Source organism: Nesoenas mayeri (assembly GCF_963082525.1).
Source record: "Nesoenas mayeri genome assembly, chromosome: Z".
NCBI lineage: Eukaryota > Metazoa > Chordata > Aves > Columbiformes > Columbidae > Nesoenas > Nesoenas mayeri.
In genome coordinates, this window is record NC_137542.1 from 39,089,405 (window position 1) to 39,110,469 (window position 21,065).

The 21,065-nt window shown below is 38.8% G+C and overlaps 1 protein-coding gene across 4 annotated transcripts; it reads right to left on the reverse strand.

The window, feature by feature from the left end:
• Positions 1-1,427: 1,427 nt before the first annotated feature.
• Positions 1,428-12,485, reverse strand: NUDT12 (nudix hydrolase 12). Of its 4 annotated transcripts, none has more exons than XM_080362596.1 (7): positions 12,027-12,485; positions 10,963-11,176; positions 7,814-8,409; positions 6,735-6,902; positions 4,868-4,981; positions 3,927-4,126; positions 1,428-2,672 (listed from the first exon to the last, which is right to left on the reverse strand). In XM_080362596.1, the coding sequence occupies exons 2-7, from the start codon at positions 11,166-11,168 to the stop codon at positions 2,562-2,564; spliced, it is 1,395 nt and encodes a 464-aa protein (XP_080218722.1). In that variant the 5' UTR covers positions 11,169-11,176; positions 12,027-12,485; the 3' UTR covers positions 1,428-2,561. The 4 variants fall into 4 exon arrangements, with proteins under 4 accessions (XP_080218722.1, XP_080218721.1, XP_080218720.1 ...); XM_080362595.1 differs by lacking the exon at positions 12,027-12,485 and adding an exon at positions 11,609-11,798; XM_080362594.1 differs by lacking the exon at positions 12,027-12,485 and adding an exon at positions 11,592-11,798.
• Positions 12,486-21,065: the final 8,580 nt, after the last annotated feature.

Sequence of the window (21,065 nt, forward strand, 5' to 3'; positions counted from 1 at the left end):
CACCTAGAATATTGTGTCCAGTTCTGGGCCCCTCAGTTCAAGAAGGACAGGGAACTGCTGGAGAGGGTCCAGCGTAGGGCAACGAAGATGATTAAGGGAGTGGAGCACCTCCTTATGAAGAAAGGCTGAGGGAGCTGGGTCTCTTTAGTTTGGAGAAGAGGAGACTAAGGGGGGACCTTATTAATGTTTATAAATATATAAAGGGTGAGTGCCATGAGGATGGAGCCAGGCTCTTCTCAGTGGCAAACAATGATAGGACAAGGGGTAATGAGATCAAGCTGGAACACAAGAGGTTCCACTTAAATTTTAGAAAAAACTTCTTCTCAGTAAGGGTGACAGAGCACTGGAACAGGCTGCCCAGGGAGGTTGTGGAGTCTCCTTCTCTGGAGACATTCAAAACCCGTCTGGACATGTTCCTGTGCGACCTCACTTAGGCGGTGCTGCTCCAGCAGGGGGATTGGACTAGATGATCCCTTGAGGTCCCTTCCATCCCAAACATACTGTGATACTTCAGAAATTGAACGAGTTGGGCTACAAAGTTTTCTTTCATCTGCCATATTCACCTGACCTCTCACCAAGCAACCACCACTTCTTGAAGCGTCTGAAAAACTTTTTGCAGGGAAAACACTTCCACAACCAAGAGGACACAGAAAATGCTTTCCAAGAGTTCATTGAATCCCGACGCATGGATTTTTACACTACAGCAATAAGCAAACTTATTTCTTGTTGGCAAAATTGTGTTGATTGTAATGGTTCCTATTTTGATTAATAGAGATACATTTGAGCCTAGTTATAGTGATTTAGAATTCACAGTCCAAAACTGCAATTACTTTTGTATCAAGCTACTATCTTTATGCTACCTTCTTTGCTCTTTGTTTTATGCTCTCCCACCTGCTCCTTATTCCTTCCTTGCTCATCTTCCAACACTGTTTGCATACTGTCCAATGTTCTCCCTTTAGTTGTATGAACAACCTGAAACTACAATTCCTTCTGTCCAACATTTGTTTTTGAAGATTAATTCCACTGACAACATGCAGGCCTGCTGGTAGCCTTAGCCCATGACAACTTTTCATACTTCCCCTTCTCTGCAAAAGCAATTTGTAAGGGAAGCTGTGTATATCTTCTCATTTCCAGATGGCTCAACTGATAACCTGATTTTCTTCATTGTACGTAGAGCTGAAACAAGGGAGAGAATAAAGCAATGTAATGATTTATCAGCTGTTCCAGCTTTCTTAGAAATTCTTTTTGCTTTAAAGTTTGATATCCACTGCCTAACAAAGTATGTCACTGGATGGAGAAAAAAGAACTATTAGGATTTCTAAAACATTTTTATTGATTCCAGTTTGCAGAGAATTTTGGAACAAATCTGACATAATTAATTGATTTTTAAAAATGTTCAAATTAATCTGAATAAACAAATCACCATGTCATAGTATATTAATATTTATTACTTTACCATTGTATTTCCTTCTGGTCATTTGCGTTTTTTTTTGTATCACTGTAATGACTGTATAATCACAGACAACTGAACCACTACATAATGACATTAATAGTAAAACCAATACGTTTTCACAACCTTCAATTTTGAAAGAATATTAACATTATTTTCAGTAACACAATAAATTAAGGCACAAATTTGAACTTTAGCATTAAATATACATAAGTAAATATTTTAATTCATATATTGCTTTCCCAGTCTTATAGCTAGGGTTAATGTATATCTTTCAATTGTAAAATTCTTAATAGCACTAACAATCTTAGTGTTCCATTTCCATAAAATAACTGTACAAATTTTGAGATGTTGTCTTGTTTGATTAATCTATTTCTTTCCTCCATTACTCTACAGTTTCATTTCTGATTACCAGAGAATGGAATAACTCACTGCCTAGAGCAAAATATCTTATAAAAACATCTAATATTAATATTTAGGCTTTTTGTGATGATTCACCAATACCTTTTTCAGAAACAGAGTATTGCATTATAACTCTAGATTCAGGCTGATGTACAATTGGTAAGTGCAGGCCAGATCAGACTAGAAGAGTAAATACTCTGTTTAAAGGGCTATTAATGTAAAAGATACAAAGTACTAAATATTCAGCATTTAAATATGCTGTTACCTTAAAAATAAACATTGTTGGTAAGACTACCAGCACTGAATGTTGATTTTTGTGCCAGACAGAATGTAAGAATGGAGACAGGAAAAAATGATAAAGAAACTATTAAGACAAAATAGGAAGATGTAAATACAGAATTCAAACAGCAGGCAAGGTCAGGCCTCTTTGTAATGCTGTGACTTCTTCCAGTGGGTGACAGGTTATCAAGGCACCAATTTCACCTATTTCTTGCTTGCTCACTTGAGACAATCACTGGGTTGTTGATCAGTTTTAATTCAGATCTGAAAAATCCTATAAAAGTCTGTATAGTTTAGCTCAGGAACCAAAGGAAAGGCTCAAAAATTCACATGGTTGCACACTTCCTAGATAAACAATTCTTTCTAATTTATCCCTAATTTAGCATTCACTAGAAGATGTAATTTAACTTAACGAAATGAATTATTTGAATTAAAGATTAGGATTCATTCCAATCCAATGTTTCATCAGCTGGTGTGCAATAGCTCGACCTGGTGGTACAAAGAAAGAACGCTGATTTCTTTTAGTGAGAACTTCCACGACCTGCAATAAAGAAAGTTTTTTTCTTTAGAATATAATATTATAAGCTATATGGAATCTAATATCAATGCAGAAATAATCTTACAATGATAAATCAGTCTATCATTACCATAGCTATTGACCGAATACCATATTCTCCATCACAGATGCAGAGAAAGACACACACAGCATTCTGTGTGGATGCCGACATTTTTTACCTCAAATGTGCCTCAAAAAATACTTTCTTTCTAATATCATGGAGATTTACTGTTAATGTAACAATGGTTTTGTGAAGCCTCTCCATGGTAAGGACCACCAGATGGTGCTCTGCACTGTTTCATAAATAATTCTTCCTCTCTGCTTCCCATGAAGTGCAGAAGAAAACGTGTTTTGTTGGTTTTCTGAAGCACTTTGAACATGGGAGTGCATTTCTAGTTTAGTTCATTTCTCGGATACATTTATTTCCAACTGTAACCCAATATGCATTTGACTACCTGTAGTCAAAACTCATATGCATTTAAAATAACACTCTCAGTGTTGTCAGGAATACAGTATGAGATTGTAGGTGACCAAGTTTGCCTTCAAGTTGACTTAAAACAGTTGACTTGCAACTGCTAGGCGGAAGTACAGTGTTACCAGAAGTTTAGTTCCTAAGCAGCCTGTGGAAAAACCTGTGAAGACTTTGTAAGCAGCCCTTCCTTTTTCCACTTATGAACTTAAACCTCTCTTTCTGTGAAAATCTTTTTTTCTTCTCTTTTATTTTACTATATTTTAAGTACTCAGGAAAGCTAAGTGTAGAATTTCCTATCAATGCAGAGTAAACTGCATTCCATACCAGAATATTAAAGTAGTACTGCAGAGAAAAAGATGTTCAAACTAATGAATTTCCAGCATTTTACCTAGACCTCCCCACTGCCAGCAAATTTGGTAGCATGGTTGTTTGGAGAAACTCTGATGATGAAAGCTATTAAATACTACTTCTTTCAAAACAGAATAGACAAGCTTACTAAGAAAGTCACCTAAAATAACAACACCTTGGACATCTCCCCAGAGGAAAATCTAAAGAGCTAACTGGCAAAAATGTCATAAAATGGACTCAGGAATTACCATGAATATCTGCCTTTCTCTGGCTGTGTGTAATCTACAACAACAATATAATGCACTTGTAGTATGATAAAACAGAGACCATAAACACTAATTCAACTTGCCAAAAAAAACAAGTATCTATACACAGTCACAGAACAATCAATACAAGAAGGAAATTAAATTGAACTTTACCTGTTCTCTAGTGAACCAGCGTGCATCCTCTATTTCATTCTTGTCAACTTTAATTTCTGTAGACACTGCAACAGCTAAGCAGCCAATCATTAGGGAGGACGGCATTGGCCATGGCTGACAGGAGACATACTGAACACGTCCAACTTTGACTCCAGCCTCCTCTTCTACTTCTCTTCGAACAGCATCTTCTATTGTTTCACCTAATCAAAAAGAGCAAAGAACAAGCAGCTGATGAAAATACTCAGATCAATGATTACATTCTGTGCTTTGAACTGACTCAAAAGATTTGAAACTGCCCTAGATAATGATCTATAGAGATCTAGCTCACAGATCAGGGTGCAGACATTAAGTAAAAGATACAGTAGTCTAGGTAAGGTAAAACTAGCCACCAAAGCATAACGGACCTTTGAAAATAAAGTATGATGATTTCTCCATTATAAAGTTTATTTAAAGAATTAATAATTTATCATACATGCAAACTATTATTACCACACCCAAAATATCAAAAATTTGGTAGGACATACATTGTTCTTTTAATTACTTTTGAAACACTGCTGTGTTCACTTATAAATAGCACTGTGTTACTTTCTAGATTTTCAGTATGATTATAACAGCATATAATAAAACTTGAAAATCAATATTTAAAATCACAATAGTAAGGAAATAGAGACTAAAGAAGACTTGCAAACATTCCTGAGTTGTATTATTCACTACACCTGATTCATTCTTCGTTGTCTTAACAGACACAGACAATTCTCCAAACTTTTTATAAAGTAGTTGCTGGCAAGTACAAACCAGGCATATTTATTACAATAACTTATCTAACAAGAAGCAGAAGCATTCATTTGACATAACATCAAACATATTTCCATATTATTTTCAATGTACAATACTGATATCTGAGAAAAAAACATTTAGTACGAGAAAACAAAATCAATCACCAGGTTCTACAAATCCAGCAAGACAGGTAAACATTCCTGGGGGAAACCTCTTCTGCCTGCCTAAAAGACAGTGGTTCCCATCTGGATGGATGACTTGCATTATCACAACAGGATCTGCAAGGGACATAAAAAGAATATATTTCAACATCTGAAGGACTTAAAAGCAGTAACAAATTTCAGCCTTTTCGATACCAATGCACGTAAATACAAACAAGATACCATTAAGTGATTGAAATCAGAATTGGGTATTTTTTTCCCTGCAAGGTTTCTGTTTATTTTGTTTTGCAACATACATGCTTAGTAGAAGCAGTTCACTCGCCAAGGCTTGAAATGAAGGACACGTATTAATTGCAACCAAAGCACAAAGTCTGGTAAAAGTATCAGCAATACTAACCTAGCTACACATCCCGCAGATAGCAATAATTTCTGCAGCAAAAACAATTTATTATCACCTTGTCTACACCCACAGGTCTGAGAATTTACTTTTGAATGAAATACCAAGGAAGAGCCACATACTATACTTAAAATGTAAATACTGACTAAACTTTCCATTTTTGACTTTGTTGACTGTTTGCTATCAATCTCTCATCTGATGTTGCACTTCTATCTACTTTCTCATATCTAGTCATTTTATGTATCTTTTTCGTTCTTGCTTAATACTTTCTCCTTATTGGTATAATGATTTCTGTTATGCCTTCCTGTTCACTGTTCATCTACGATCTTTTCCTCTTTTTTTATTGTTACCTAGCTCTTAAGTATCTCAGTATTTCTATTTTTTTTTTCTAACTCTGCCTGTATATATTTTTTCTCTTGCTATTTTCTTTGGTTTTTTTTTTTGTCCAAAACACCTTGATTCAGCAACCACTATAAACAATAAATTCAAAGATTGTTGTCCTGCACAAAGACACCTGGAACAGGCACAGCATATTATATTCAGTGTTGCTGTCTACAGACTTTCTTCAGAGAAAGACATCAGTAGATGCTGGTTCATCAGTCTTCCCTATATAATCCCATTCCTTCTCTAAGTTTGTTGTGCTAGAGAATGTAAAAAAATGGCCTCTAGTATTTTAGCAAGCTTCACTATAGTCTGTAAGACAGAAGAATATGGCAGAATTACTTAGATTACTAATATATATCTAGAGCATGTAATAGATCATGAAATTCAGAAACACAACACACATACAACGTTCAGAACTACAACTGCAGAAGAGAGGGTGGGGTAGGGGAAGGTAAGGTGGTCAAAGAGACAAGAAATGATCCAGGAAAAAAAGGGAAAGCTGCTTTTCCTTCCTGGGTTCCCCATCAATGACATAGTACACTTCCTTTGCAACACATTAACAAAAGGAGCTATAGAAGACTGTCTATACAAGCTTATATTCTGAGCAAAAATAAGCCTGGCAGTTTCTGACTGACAATGAATAGTGGAAGACAGTGAAGATGGCTACTACAATCAAAGTAGCTCTACAGGAAAAATCAGAACTCTATCAGAAATTTGATCCAGGGCCAAATATGATAGAGAGCTATTTCAAGCTCAAAGGGCTTGCAGAAGGTGAGAAAACAACACATAGGAGAAAAAAAAAAAAGTAAAATGTGACACTTTGTATTGTTAATATCTATGTTCTTGGAACTTCTAAATGATAAAAATTCGTATTTTCACAGCAATTCTTTGTCATAGACTACTGCAAGAAAGAAGTCTGAACTACTTAATCCTAAATAAAGCTGAGCCACACATGCCCAGGGGAGAGATAAGCAAGACAGACCTGAAATAGAAGCAAGCAGGTGAAATAACTACAAAGAAACTGATTTACATCTATATAGTAGTACAAACAAGTTACTTTTGACCAAGTTTATCCTACAATATTCTCACCAACTCTTGGATATGATGTGTTGTGAACACCTTGGAGACTGGGACAACCCTTTTTTAAGCAAATTTTCTTGTAACCCCCTTCTTCAATCTTGGTTGCACTTCCACATGTTGGGCAGAATCGGTAGCGGTTGTGCCACGCTAGAACAGATCTAGCCTGGGCTACCACTCCTTTAAAAGAATACATTGAAAATATACACAATCAAATATCAATTCATGTAAGCTTTTAGCAGTGTAGAAAAGGCAAGTCATAAAGTTTAAGATAAAAATCAAAGTAAGATTATGGCTTGAATTGTAATTTACTACAAGAAAAATCAAGCAATATGAGTTATTCAGGTACTTTTCTTTGTAGCACAGCACATGCAATAGAACACAGTGCTACTTAGCTACAGACCCATTTATGTATCCAGAAACAAATTCATCTGGATCAACAGACCCTGTTTCTCAGAAAAGTTACTTTGACTGGGAAAAGTGCCAGAACTATATATCACACTTTTTACAGATGACCATTTTAGGTCTACTAAGGTACTGATGTAATAATACATTGTTCCATTTAAACTTCAGGTGCAAGTCAGGCTTGCCTTTTATCCTTCCATAAAAGCAACATTCTTACAACACCAGCTGTCCATACTGACTTTCATTCACTTTCAGATCCTGACTTTCCAAGACTTGCTCACAGTTCCCTTCTCAGATGGCTATCCAACACAGTCTTATTAAGGACTTAGTTTCATTTCTTGCAGTGAAAGCTCACTAATCACAGGGGGTTTTTTTTGTTGTTTTAGAACATTAACGTGCACACATTAATATTCAAATAGTACCATTTATAAAACTATTATGACCAACAAGTTTTAAAGTCTAATACTTGCCATTGCAGATGATACTGCTCTGCAACCACAAAAGTTCTTATATACAAAATTCTTCACAAAACCACTCACTGGCTTTTAAAATTAAAACATTTCTAAAGCCACTGAAAATACTCAATTCCTTTGCAGTGGTTTGACCTTGCATTAGTGAATTAGTGAATCCCAAAGCACATCCTTGTGATTACACATTCAATAACTGCTGAATTTTATGTATCTTACCAGCTTCTTTTTCACGTAGCTGCAGTAGTGCTGGCATTGGTGGATGAAGAAAGTAACAGTCCTCATGCTTTTGTTTAAATTTCTCAGCAGAAGCAGAATCTACACTAAGAGCAAACCAAGCAACTAATCCATCCTCTTCACCTTCTTGCAAAACTCCTCCATTGCAAGCAGTCAGCAGGTTCACGTGGAACTGAAGTTCAACTCCAAGAAAAATCAAGATGACTTCTTCCGTTTGGTTCATATATTGCTCCACATCCTTGTGGTGCAGCCTGCAAAGCTTTACTTCTGGCTGCTGGGAGCTCTCTATTTCCCCACCTGAAGTAACCAAAGGACTTAGATTTGAGAAGAGGATGTATACTGTAGTTGGATGGCTTTGTTTTTTGATTAGCCATTTTGAATCTGTTCTTTTTTCAGTTCTTCTGTCCAGAAGTGTCAAGCCAAAATAATTTTCAGATTCTTTCACTTCATTTGACAGAAAATTAGGCCTCTGCCCACCTTTCACATCAGCCAACAAATCAGCTATGTGCTTGTACCCCCAAAATTTAGCAATGTCCAGAGCTGTCTGCCTTGATTTATTAATGAGGGACCTGTCACACCTAGAGAAATAGAAAACAGTGGTTACCGGGGTAAATATGTTTGAGGAGAGTATTGATGCCATATTATTCTTACTTCCAGCATATATATCTGACAGTATTAATGTGCAAGAATTTCTAGACGCTGTCAATACTGGCACACTGTTTAGGCTAAATACTTAGAATTATGTTAATGAAAAGTAATCATATTTTGTTTTCTTTTGCTAAGGCCAGATCCCACATCTTTGTTGATCTACTCTAGGTAACACTTACCAAGGTTCAAGCAGTATTACAAGAGCAGTGAATTAACTAAATTCTCACACAGCGCATCACTAAAAAAAAAGGCTGAAGAAGTTTACAGATAGCACTTGGAAAGCCAGGCTACAGGTCTCTTCTGAATAACCAGTAATAAAAAAAAAGAAGTGACTGAAAGCAGCATCAAAACATTCACAAGAAAATATCATTGAATAAGGATCAAGAATGCAGCCTCTGATTAGTGAGAGAAATAACACCCTTACAATTGCAGTGCTGGTACCTACAGGGACTTCTTTGAAACTAAAATGTCTGGAAAATGACACATACAAAGCAACACTGCCTCATGATATATATTTGAATATTAACCAGAAAAAAAAGCAAGTCTGAAAGAGATTAGGGTTGACTGACAGGTCAAAAATAGTGCGCTTTTATATTTTGTCAATTTTAACTCAAGTGGATAAGTAAACCAGAAGTTTCACTGTAAACTACAAATTACACAGTAGATGTGGGGACAGACTCATCAGTTTTTAAAACCAGAAGATACCAATATATCCAAGTTGCTGATACACAGATAACTGTACCACAGGTAAGACTGTTTTTACTTGAGATTTTATATTAACCTCAACAGTTTTTGAAAGAGTGTGAGTACATTTTAGAAAAGCACTAAAAACTTGAATTACACATTTTTGGTGCAAAACAGACTATGACTGCCCATTTATATTTAAATGTTAAGTCTCCTTTAGGCAAAATCTTGCCTAATTTTCTACTTAATTGCCTCTCAGCCACTGAATTTTGTCTTGGTTTTGCCTTCCACCTTTTATTTGCTCAGGTACATGCAGACTGCGATCAGTAACATGAACTGTTTAGGTCACTAACATTTTTTTTCTCATTTATAAACATTCCCCTTAGCTTTTCTCAAGCATGATGAGTATTAAAAAAAAACAACAAAAAACTAGCTTTCCAGGATTAGCGTCTGTAATGTTATGTAATATTACATTCTTAGACATTCATTGTTATATATCCAGCAATTGTATTTGTCCAAATGATTTTTGTGATTAAGCATAACTAAAATGAGATTGATGAGGCCACAGTATCCCCTCAGCAGCCACAATAAACTGCCTGAGAACAGCCCTGAAAAGGACATTTAAAATTGGATATTCTTTTTTCTTTTTTCTTTTTTTTTTTTTTTTTAATAGCAAGCATAACTTAAAAAAGCAGTTATCCTATTTACTGAACTGGTAATTTCCCCAAAATACCAAAAGATTCCTCAATATACGGATGATTTCAATCCACTAAAACTGGCATTGAGGTACTCCTCTACTTGCTGGAATGTACTGATTATGCTACAAAAATGCAGTTCATCTAGTGTTCCATGCTGAGCCACAGCAGACAACACAGAATCTGGGCACAACTTAAAAAGGGTGGGATGATTACTAGAGGCTGGGAAATGCTATGCCTGAGATTCCTCACAGCTACAGAATGAACTATACTTGCTTGGTTCTGCAACTGGTGGTGCAGAAAGGAACAGACTGGGCTTTGTTAAAGTAGAGCTCAGTTGAACCACAACATCTGACTCCCATCCTTCATTTTGAAATGTTTTCCGTTTGAAATATCTGGATCCTGACTTTATTCAGGCTTCAGAAGAATCTTCTTTGGGGTCTGAAGGAGAACTCCAAAGCATTCTTGTTTTTTCCAAGTGTCTTGACAAACTACAACAGCTGACTTGAAGACAGACAACATGATAGCAAGTTTCTAACAAGCAATGAACATGTGCCATGTCATACTGACTGAAGAAAATAATGTGACAACTCAAGGAGCAAGTGAACTGTTAAAAGGATAGACAAATGAAATCCATCAATCAGTAACTTTGGTAAAGGTGTGTCTGTCACGTCCTACTGAACAGCCAGCATGTCACCAAACACTCTCCACTGTAACATAGACTAAAGTGGATTACAAGTAAAGTTTAGAGAAAAAGTCTAACTGGAACAATTAAATATACCAAATTTATACTCAGTGCAGTGGCTGGAATGGGACACAAACTTCATTCTACTCTGTTGGTTGCCAGGAGAAGTGACATTGTATCCCTGAAGATTAAAGGAATAATTTTAGAGATGCTCAAGATTTTTAAAGAGTTTCTTAGCAAATATGGAAAGCATGATGCAATAGCAGTGATAAACAGACACAGAGCATATTTTCCTCAGTTTTAATCCCAAAAATTCTTCTACTATCTGGCAGGTAAATTTACTTTTCTGAGATGAAGCTGAAATCAGCAGAAATGGATTCAGATTAGAGTTCTTCAACAGGATCTGCTAAACAGCTTACCCTTCTTCCAGAAGAATCTGCACAACCTCAAGGTGTCCATTTCTTGAACCATACATGAGAGCTGTCCAGCCATTATCTGCAGCTGCATTGATAAGTGACGGAGAATGACTAAGCAATACTTTCAGTCTGGCTGCATTTCCAACAGCAGCACAATTATGCAGTTGAGTAATCATGTCCTGATGGAGGTTCTTTTCAAAGTCTGTCATCGTGTTAACTAAGTAAAAAAGAAAAAAAGCCTGAAAACGTAGGCAACATTAGTAAAATGATTTAAGAATTAAGTTTAATGCTGTACAGTTAACCAACATTATTACCAAAAGTATGGACACAGCAGTCAAATTCTTATGATAAGTATGATACTGTTATTCCAAATCAAATCACAGTCCCACACATCTCCAAATACAGTGAAACTTTACCCTAATAATATTGTTTTAAATAGGCTTAAGAAGAGAAAGATATTTCTATGAAAATGAAGCTTATTCAAAGGCGAAAAACACGTTCTAGCTTTTCGAACACGCCAGACAGAACAGTACAAAACTCCTAGAAATGAGTCTCAGACGCTTTGGAAAGGATGAAAAATAACCGCAAGGGGGCAAATCCCATTGCAGGCTGCCGGACTCCGCCAGCAGTACCAGATCACTACAGGAACCTCCGCTACGCCTCCGGCGGCACCCGTCCGAGGCAGGGCTGTTGTGACCGCTGCTGCCACCCGACACCTGCGCCAAAGCAGAAGTTTACATTCCGCAGTGAGGCACTGCCCTCTGCACGGTCACTCCTTAAGGACATGCATAAACAGACCCCACTTCTTCCACCGCACCCGACGTCCCAGCACCAGCCCACCGACTCCGTGGCCCGGGCATGCGCAGTGTCGGGGCAGCTGCCGCGCAGGCGCAAGCTGCGCCTCTCTGCGCCCGCTGTGGCAGCGCGGTTGTGCTGCCTCCTGCGCCCGAAGCAGCCGCAGCGGGCGGAGCGTTCGGGGCAGCGGTCACGGCTAGCGCCGAGACCGCGCAGGAGCTGCAGGCTTGGCCGCTGGCGCAGCTCCTGGCTCCCGCAGGGTGCCCCGTTACCGTGAAGGGCCGGGTCGGCGCAGCCTACGCTGAAAGCCGCGCTCTGTACGGTCTTCTGCTGCGGCGGAAGGGAGCGAGGCGCGAGCGGCGCCGGAGGGTGTGCCGCGAGTGGCGGGCTGCCGGAAGGCCCGCCCCGCTGTCCGGCTGTGCGCGCTGCTGCAGTGGCCGAGGCAGGCGGTGGCCGTTGGGCCGCAATGGCGGCGTCTTTCTGGGGGCCAGGGTCCTGCGGGAGCGGGCGGGCCGCCAGCCGTTACCTGGGGGCTGGTGCCAGTTGGGCCAACTTGCTGGACGGGTTGCGGAGCAAAGAACAGTTTTGTATTTCAGGCAGGATATCTTGTGTTTACGAAAAGCTAACATACTTTTTTTTTTTTACTTTGCTTCAATGTGCTAGGGGAAGGCAAACACAGCACAAAATATTCAAGTGCTTGTGTGAAAACTGGAGCAAATGAGATGACATGGCAGGAGAGAATAGTTCTCAGGGAAGTTAGGGTGACTATACAAGCCAGAAAATATTGTGTGCCATTAGCCTCAGGAATGCTTGGGGAAATCAAGGCAACACAAGTACTAGAGAAATGAACTTGGGACTGTTGTTTCAATATGTTTACCTCTGGTAAGTACTTCAGAAACTTTGTGCGTGGTTTACAAAATTTGTTACCAAGTGGCAAACCATAGTCCAGCACAGGTAGTCTCAAGTCTTGATGTTGGCCTTGAACTTTCAGAGAAGAAGAACCCTATTCTTTTAAAATCTGGTTATATGAAAATATAAAAATATTGGTATTTATTTTTACTTGCCATTGAATTTTTGAGGTACAAGGATTCACATCTCCAAATTTCGTTAACACCATGTATCTTCAAAACCAGAAGAACTGTATAGCTTTCGTTCCTGGTGCTTTATGAAAACATATTTCAAAATTCATATATCGCTATACTGCTATATATTTCTGGTATTGATGGAAGAGGAGGAGAGAAATTGTGACTGGGTCTTGTCAGGTCCAGTAATGGCACATCTAATTGCTATATCTCATGTAGTCATAGATATGAAAGCTTGATCTATCCTTAATGTATAAATCTCATAAGTGATTGGTTTTATGTGTTATTTTTGTAGGTTATAAACCTCATGTAAATTATTTTTTGCAGCACGTGCAGTTTACATGTTTTTAGATGGTCACCATTAAAAGTTAGCTTTCATGCATCATAATAAGTGATTTGTTAAACATAATAAACAATAAAGTTTATGCATGTATTGTGGGGTCTTTATCACTCCTCAGTAAGCAAGCTTTAAAGTCCATGGTTGTTCTTAAGTTCTCTACTCTTATTAAATCTTCCTCAAGACAAGGTCAGCCGTGTGAGGTAAAAATTGCCTATGCAAACCAGTGAATTTGCATGAAGAATTGATGAGAGTATTCTTCCAGATAGGAACAAATGAAAAAGGTATGTGGGTTTAATGGTATTCACTCAGCTAGAAACCAGCCATATCCTCTGTGATTTGAGCCAGGTACCCATAAGCAATTGTTTCCACCTGGTGAAGTGGTGTCATCAGCCCTTAAATAGCTAATGTCCACGGTAGTTCTTTTCTTCCTGTGATGATTCATGGCTGAAGAAGAACAGAGCTTTATCCCTGTAATAGACAAAGGCACAATTCTTCTGCTTCTTAGCAATGTCTTAAGTCTGCCATTTATGAAGTTATGACAGCTGAGACTTACATCCTGATCTGTGTAATGAATGCCCTGCTTTCTTAGGTGGGCTAATACAGTCTTTGTGTTCTTTACTTGACTAACTCATGGTCCCCTGTTAACAGCTTTGAAACTTGTTTTCCTTGTGTGTAAAACTCAAGAAGCAGCAAAGCATTCTGAATTGTAGACAGTGTACCTGGAGGGGACTGAGCTGAAAAGTGGATATTTTGGGATTCAGAAAGAAGTGTATCACTTGATGGTTTTATGAGGTAAAGTATATGCCATATCTTTAACATTCATAATCAAGATAATGAGATGTATTTATAAGTTGCTTATATATAAACTATAGACATACCAAGAATTTGGCACTGTTGCACTGGTCAGCAAGTTACTGTATCCTGCTGCGTGGTGAAACAAATGCTATAGCTTTAGTATTGTTGAAGACTTTCTCAATTTGCACAATGTGAAGCATGATTTTCTTCTTGGATGATAAACTGTTTGGACAGAAGAGTTCCTCTTTTTAATTTTTCCAGAGTACTGTACATGCTCCAGAAGTGCAGTACAAGGTGGATAATGCCTTCCCCACCCCCCGGCTTCTTGTGTATTCCATTTTGGAAGAAAAATCCCCTTGCAGCAGAGCAAAGTTCATGTTATTTTGAATATGTAATTTGTGTAATGAGTTCAAATTAATTGCTATACAAAAATTGTATAACTTTATTTTTTTCATTCTTCCCCATGTCCTTTTTCATATGTTAAAAAGAGAAGGTACTATTTGAGAAGTCAAAATACAATAGTGATATGGCTGCAGTAAAATCCTGCAAAACTGATTCAGGTTACTTCATTTGGGACACACAAGCTAAATCCAGTTCTCCCGACTGTATCACATTTTTGGATTTGTCACTTTAATTTGCATTAAACAGGAATAACTAACCTGCAAGGATCTCTGTTTGAATGTTTTATTTAAATTGTTCACTATGTTTTCAAATACTAAATAAATTTATTGTTTGTTAGCTTGTTTCTAAATGTGTATCTCAGATTGTTTGATGTACCCACTCATCAAGTTTTTATTTTAGAAACAGAGCTTTAGCTGGAGAGATAAATATATGTATATGTATTAGTTTTAAACTTTGTTAGATCTGTAGGTAGAAGAGTGCTTTTTTTCTAAGCACATGATTGAAATTATGTGGAAATATGGGAATAGTTTGAGATTTTGATGCCATTAAGCTATAAATTCTACTGTTAAATAACCTTAGAGCAAAACCACGTCCTGTTCTGTTCTCTGTTGATATTTGTTACTGTGCAGTATATTTCCCAGTGAATAGTATTTAATTAAAATTTATATATTTTCTTGTCCTTTTAAATTTGATTTGGTTGTAGTTTCAATGTATTGTCACCCAAAAGTCCATACCAGGCATGTGGTTCCTCACCAGATCAGCATTGTGTTGTGTGTGAACTGCTAGTGTGGTCAGACTGTAGCTGGTGACTCTGCAAAGTGGAGGCTGTTCAGGACACACATTTTTTTTTTTGGTGTAGTGGTTTAAATTTTGAAATTTTTGTGTGGCCATTTCCCTAACCATGTGCATTTTCTAAATTTGTGTACTACACAAATGACAATATTTAAAATATCAGGGGGTGTGTGATGCTGTTCCCCTGCTGCTTGCACATGCTAACCTGTTAATCAAGGAAAGTGTCATTTTTCAATCATGAAGCTGGGAATGTGTGATCAGAAATAGAGGAAGCAATCTTTTTCTCACAGGTGGGAGGATACATTTTCTGTGTCTTGGCATCATCTCAGCAGCCCCCAACTGGCATGACTGAAAATACCTGAAGTGGAATTTGCACCATCTCCCAGTGCATCATTGCAAAAATAACATAGCCCTTGTTTCATGTGTCAGTGACTGTAATAAAAAAAAATTGAGTGAGGTTTTAAAATGATCATAACATACCAACTCATGAGTTTGAATATGTTTTTGTTTTGCTAACAGGTTTAGTTATTGTGCTGGATAGAATTTTACAACTTCTTGTGAATGTATAGAACTTCACTTAATCACGGAGCAGCTTTTTCTGAGAGCAATTTAATGGTTCTTTAGAATTAAAAGGGTACTGGGGGAGCTGGCAGAGGTGATCAGCAAGACACTTCCAATTATTTATCAGTAGTCCTGGCTAACCAGGGAAGTCCCAGTTGGCTGGAAGTTGATGAATGTGACAGCTATCTACAGGAAGGTTGAGGATGATCTGGGAAATTATAGGCCTGTGTGTCTGACCTTGGTGCTGGGAAAGGTCATGGAACAGATAATCCTGAGTGCCATCATGCAGCACATACAAGACAACCAAGAGGTCAGGCCCAGTCAGCATGGGTTTATGAAAGGCAGGTTCTGCTTGACCAGCCTGATCTCCGTCTATGACAAGGTGATACACTTAGTGGATGAGGGAAAGGCTGTGGATGTTGTGTACTGAGACTTCAGTACAGCCTTTGACAGAGGTTCCTGAAGACGCTGGCAGCTAATGACTTGGATGGGTGTCCTCTTCAGTGGGTAAAGAACTAGCTGGATGGCTGGGCCTAAACAGTTGTGATAAATGGAGTCAAATCCAGTTAGTGGCCAATCACGAGTGGTGTTCCCCAGGGCTCAGCACTGGGGCCAGTTCTTTTTAATCTCTTTATCAATGATGTAGATGAGGGCATTGAATGCACTCTCAGTAGGTTTGCAGATGACACCAAATTGGGTGGGAGTGTTGATCTGCTTCAGGATAGGAAGGCTATGTAGAGGGATCTGGACAGGCTGGATCATCAGGCCAGTTGTATGAGGTTCACCAAGGCCAAGTGCCGGGTCCTGCACTTGGGTCACAACAACCTCATGCAATGCTACAGCCTTAGAGAAGAGTGGCTGGAAAGCTGCCTGGAAGAAAAGGAGATGGGGGTGTTGATTGACAGCCAGCTGAACATGAGCCAGCAGTGTGCCCAGGTGGCCAAAAAGGCCAACAGCGTCCTGGTATACATGAAGAATAGTGTGCTTAGCAGGACTAGAGAAGTAATCGTCCCCCTTGTACTTAGTGCTGGTGAGGCCCCACCTTTAATACTGTGTTAAGTTTTGGGCCCCTCCCTAAAAGAAAGACACTGAGTTGCTTAGGAGAGAATTCAGAGGAAGGTGATGAAGCTGGTGAAAGGTTTGGAGCACAAGTCTTATGAGGAGCGGCTGAGAGAACTGGGGCTGTTTAGCCTGGAGAAAAGAAAGCTGAGGGGAGACCTTATCACTGTCTACAACTACCTGAAAGGAGGTTGTAGCAGGGAGGGTGTTGGTCTCTTCTCCCAAGTACCAAGTGACAGGATGAGACGAAATGGCCTCAGGTTGTGCCAGGGGAGGTTTAGATTGGTTATTAGGAAATATTTCTTCATGGAAGGGCTGATAAAGCACTGGAACAGGCTGCACAGGGAAGTAGTTGAGTCACCATCCCTGGAGGTGTTTAAAAGGCATATTGACGAGGGTCTTAGTTACATGGTTTAATGCTAGAGTTAGGTTATGGTTGGACTCGATAATCTTGAGGGTCTCTCTTCAGTTATTCTGTGATTCTAAAATATGGAGTGGTAATTTGCTTTAAAAGCTGTTTTTTCCTTCGATGTATTCAACATCTATAGTAGATAGAGCTCACTGAGAAGATTAAAGTGGTGCTGGGCTTGGGTGTTCCTTGATTCTTGAATTTTGTAACAAATAAATGAATACTGGCCTGTATAGGCTTTTACTTAGTCTGTTAGCTCTTCAGTAGTGGGAAGCATTGTTGTAGGTGTACTTATAAGACTTGTCATCAGAATGGAAATGAATGCCGTGCCACTAATTTACTCTTATCCTGAAAGAGGCTCTGGTGGCTCTGTATCGATAGTGACTAATGATAGTATTTTCAAAATGCTTGCTGACTGCTGCAGGCAGCAAATAGGGAGTAATATCTGAATGCCCTGATGCCCTATTCATTTTTTGCTGCAGCTTGTTGAAAAATTTGCATGTGCTGTAAAGAATGTACCAAAGTGCCATGGGGAGCACTGCAGTATGTGGGTAAAATAGAGTTGGAGTGCCTGCAAGAAGTGTGAGACAGCACTGCTTCTGTTAGCCTAAAAGATGGCAAAATGATAATACAAAAGGGAGAGAAGCAGTCCCCAGTTACCTGCAAACTTACCTGCAAAAGCTTAGCAATTTACAGGTATTTTGAAAACAGGCTCTTAGAGCTAGTAGTACTATGGAGGAGTTGCAGAAGAGACCTCTCCGAACCAGAAGCTACTCCAAGTTTGGGTTTAAGAGAATACTCTGAACTTCCTCTGTCTGAAGTGGATGTGGTATATGTAAGGAAAAATAACATTTGAACGTGTGGCTTGTGACTCTCCCTCACAGAACATTCTTAGAAGCAGTATCTCTGGAATCTTACTCTTTCAGACTCTTAAAGCCTGTGTGTGTCTCTTCCAAATTAGTAGTTAGAAGATGTCTGTAAAAATAAATGGCATTATGGATTACTGAATTTGGAATACCTTTTTTTGGGGATTAGTTCATGCTGTCACATCTTACGTAGAAGCAGCAAGTGTTTTTCTGTGGTGGGTCGTGGTAATCAGACCTTGCTGTGAGATGCAGGTGTTTTGATGCCTGGCTGTTAACTCTGTAGAAATTTGGTGCCTGACACTGTAAAACTTTTGAGATTATGCACCCTGGGAAAGATGGATCTGAGACTTGCAATGTATTGTCCTTAAACATGAGATCTTAAAGAGCTGTGAATCTGAGAGACTTATTGCTTTCCTGTATGCAGATGGCATTATGAAGATACTGCATCTGTAGAAGCCACAACCTGTATGCAAGCCAGAAGTACACAAGAGCGAAGAGAATGTAACTTGTTACTTAATCCTATGATTTGACTTCAATAGATAGTGCTGCCTTCTTAAGCCTAATGAGCCTTGGGCTGTCTGACCATGTAAGAAGTGTTATTCAGAGATAAACTCTGCCTAAGCAGCTAACATCTGTAAAGAAATAGGCCAATAATGCTTTTTTTTAAAAAAAAATAGAATAAAGGGAAGGACGTAGAAATGAGGTATCTGTTTTTGAAGCCCATGTTATCATGCAATGTAGCTCTGGTCTGAGTTACCTTTTAAGTATTTTTATTTGAATTAATGAATTGTGCTGAGGGAGGTGTCTGAAAGGACTTCAGTAGCTATCCATTCTTTCTGGACTAGGGAAAACGACTAGCTTAGTTACTTATGTTAAAAGATTTATTAAAAAACAGTGTAAAAACTCCTCATATTATTTTAGAGCGAGAACTGGGATTCATCCCATTTTAGGTTTGGGGCTAGATTACACACAAGAATAATTATTAATGTTCTTCACACTCAATAGAACAGTAGCAATGTCATAGAAGGCTTACTAGTTTTTTATTTGAGCCTGTACTTCATTCTTACCTCTTAATTTCCACGTGTTTTATGGAGGTTGTTGTCACGGTTTTGCCTCAGCCAGCAACTAAGCTCCACACAGCCACTTGCTTACTCCCTGCCCCAGTGGGATGTGGGAGAGAACTGGAAGAGTAGAAGTGAGAAAACTCACGGGTTGAAATAAAGGCAGTTTAATAGGTAAAGCAAAAGCCACATAGGCAAAGCAAAACAAGGGATTCATTCACCACTTCCCATTGCAGACAGGTGTTCAGCCGTCTCCAGGAAACCAGGCTCCATCACATGTAATGGTTACTTGGGAGGACAAACACCGTCACACTGAATGTCCCCCTCTTCCTTCCTGCCCCAGTTTTATATGCTGACCACGACATCATGTGATGTGGAATATCCCTTTGGTCAGTTGAGCTCAGCTGTCCTGGCTGTGTCCACTCTGAACTTCTACACCCCAGAGCCTCCTTGCTGGAGGTATGGTGTGAGAAGCAGAAAAGGCCTTGACTCTGTGTAAGAGTCAGCAATAACAGCAATAACAGCAAGCTCAGCAATAACAAATGGATGTGTGAAAGGAAAGTGTTGCCAAACACTTTAGTTTCTGTGCATTATAGTAGATTAAGCTTTTAGCACTTCTTGGCTCCAAAATAAAGTTCTAATGCACATGTAGCTTATATTAGGGATTCGAGACTGTTATGTGTCAAGCATAAATCAGTATTATTTGACAAGTTTGCCTGAATTGGCACTGCAGCATTCCAGAATAGCCTCCTTTGGTGTTTCCAACCAGGCCTTTGTCACAATCTAACTTCCTCCCAGCCTCAGGCATATTCCTGATCTATTTCCATGAAGTCATTGCTAAGAACTGGTTGGACAAATGCTAAAGGACCTGACCTGGAATCCATTGGCATAAATAAGAGTTTCTTGGTGCTGAAGAAATGGAGCCAGTTTGATGGGAAGTTTCATTTTCTTGAAGGAAAGAGTTGTGGCAAAGCTGTATGATTATTATTAAAAATAAATAATCTGTTGCAGGTATCAGTTAATTTCAGTTACAAAACCCCCAAAACACTATTAACTGTTTTTAATACTAACCCTTTACCTCAGCTAGCAGTCTGCAGGGCCAGAGTTCTTTCAACTCAACATTTTCAGTCGGCTAAACTGTCTTACAGACGGTTTGTTTTTAGCTATGATATGTCCTGCAATATGTGCTGTGCCTGACAATAAAAAAGGAATGCAGCAGTACCAATCTGCTCAGAATGTGTTCCTGAAAAGTGGATGGTTTGTGACATGGTGGTTAGTGAAACGAATTTTTCCTAGATAATGTGACTGGGGGCAAGGAGGAGGAGTGCAGAAACTTAAGAAATGTGCATGAGTTAAATTGGCAGAGATAGTATGCACTATGTGGAGGACTGGAAGGCAGGAGCATGGTCATCAGGATTGTCAGCTGCGGAGGTGTCAGCTTTTCAGCAAGTGGCTTTTCAGAAGGCATCACTGCTCTGAAAGGTTCCAGCTGCCTCATCTGTGAGACCAGACACCAGACCATTAGCCCATTTTTCTCTCCTTGACCTTACTTATTTAATATTGATTCACTGGAGAAAGATGAAGGCAATAAAAATGTACCTTTTCAAAGATCTAACCAAAAGAGGCAGCAAGAACATTTACAGTAGAGTAGTCTGCTGGATTCCTCAGAGTCCCTTAGCCTATGATAAGCCTACAGAAAAAAGAAGTAATATCGTAAAAGCAGGGAGGGTATGGGTAAGGAGGAATAGGGTTTGGGTAAGATTATTATGTATGTTTTGTGGCTGACAGTTGGAGATTTTTTTAGTTTTCTTCAAATTATTCTTGTGTTTTCAGTTTTCTGATGTGGTTCAGTTTGTTAACCACTTGCATTTAACTGATCGCTTATGAATGGGGCATAATGGCTCCCTGACTACGAGACAGGGTTATTTAGTTTATCAGTTTTCT

Excerpts from the sequence above, each read along its gene's own strand:
- NUDT12 (XM_080362596.1), bottom strand. The coding sequence starts at position 11,168 with ATGACAGACTTTGAAAAGAACCTCCATCAGGACATGATTACTCAACTG. Across the intron at positions 8,410-10,962 it reads CAGATTCTTCTGGAAGAAGG|GTGTGACAGGTCCCTCATTA; the intron begins GTAAGCTGTTTA and ends CTATTTCTCTAG. Across the intron at positions 2,673-3,926 it reads GCTGGTTCACTAGAGAACAG|GTCGTGGAAGTTCTCACTAA; the intron begins GTAAAGTTCAAT and ends TCTTTATTGCAG.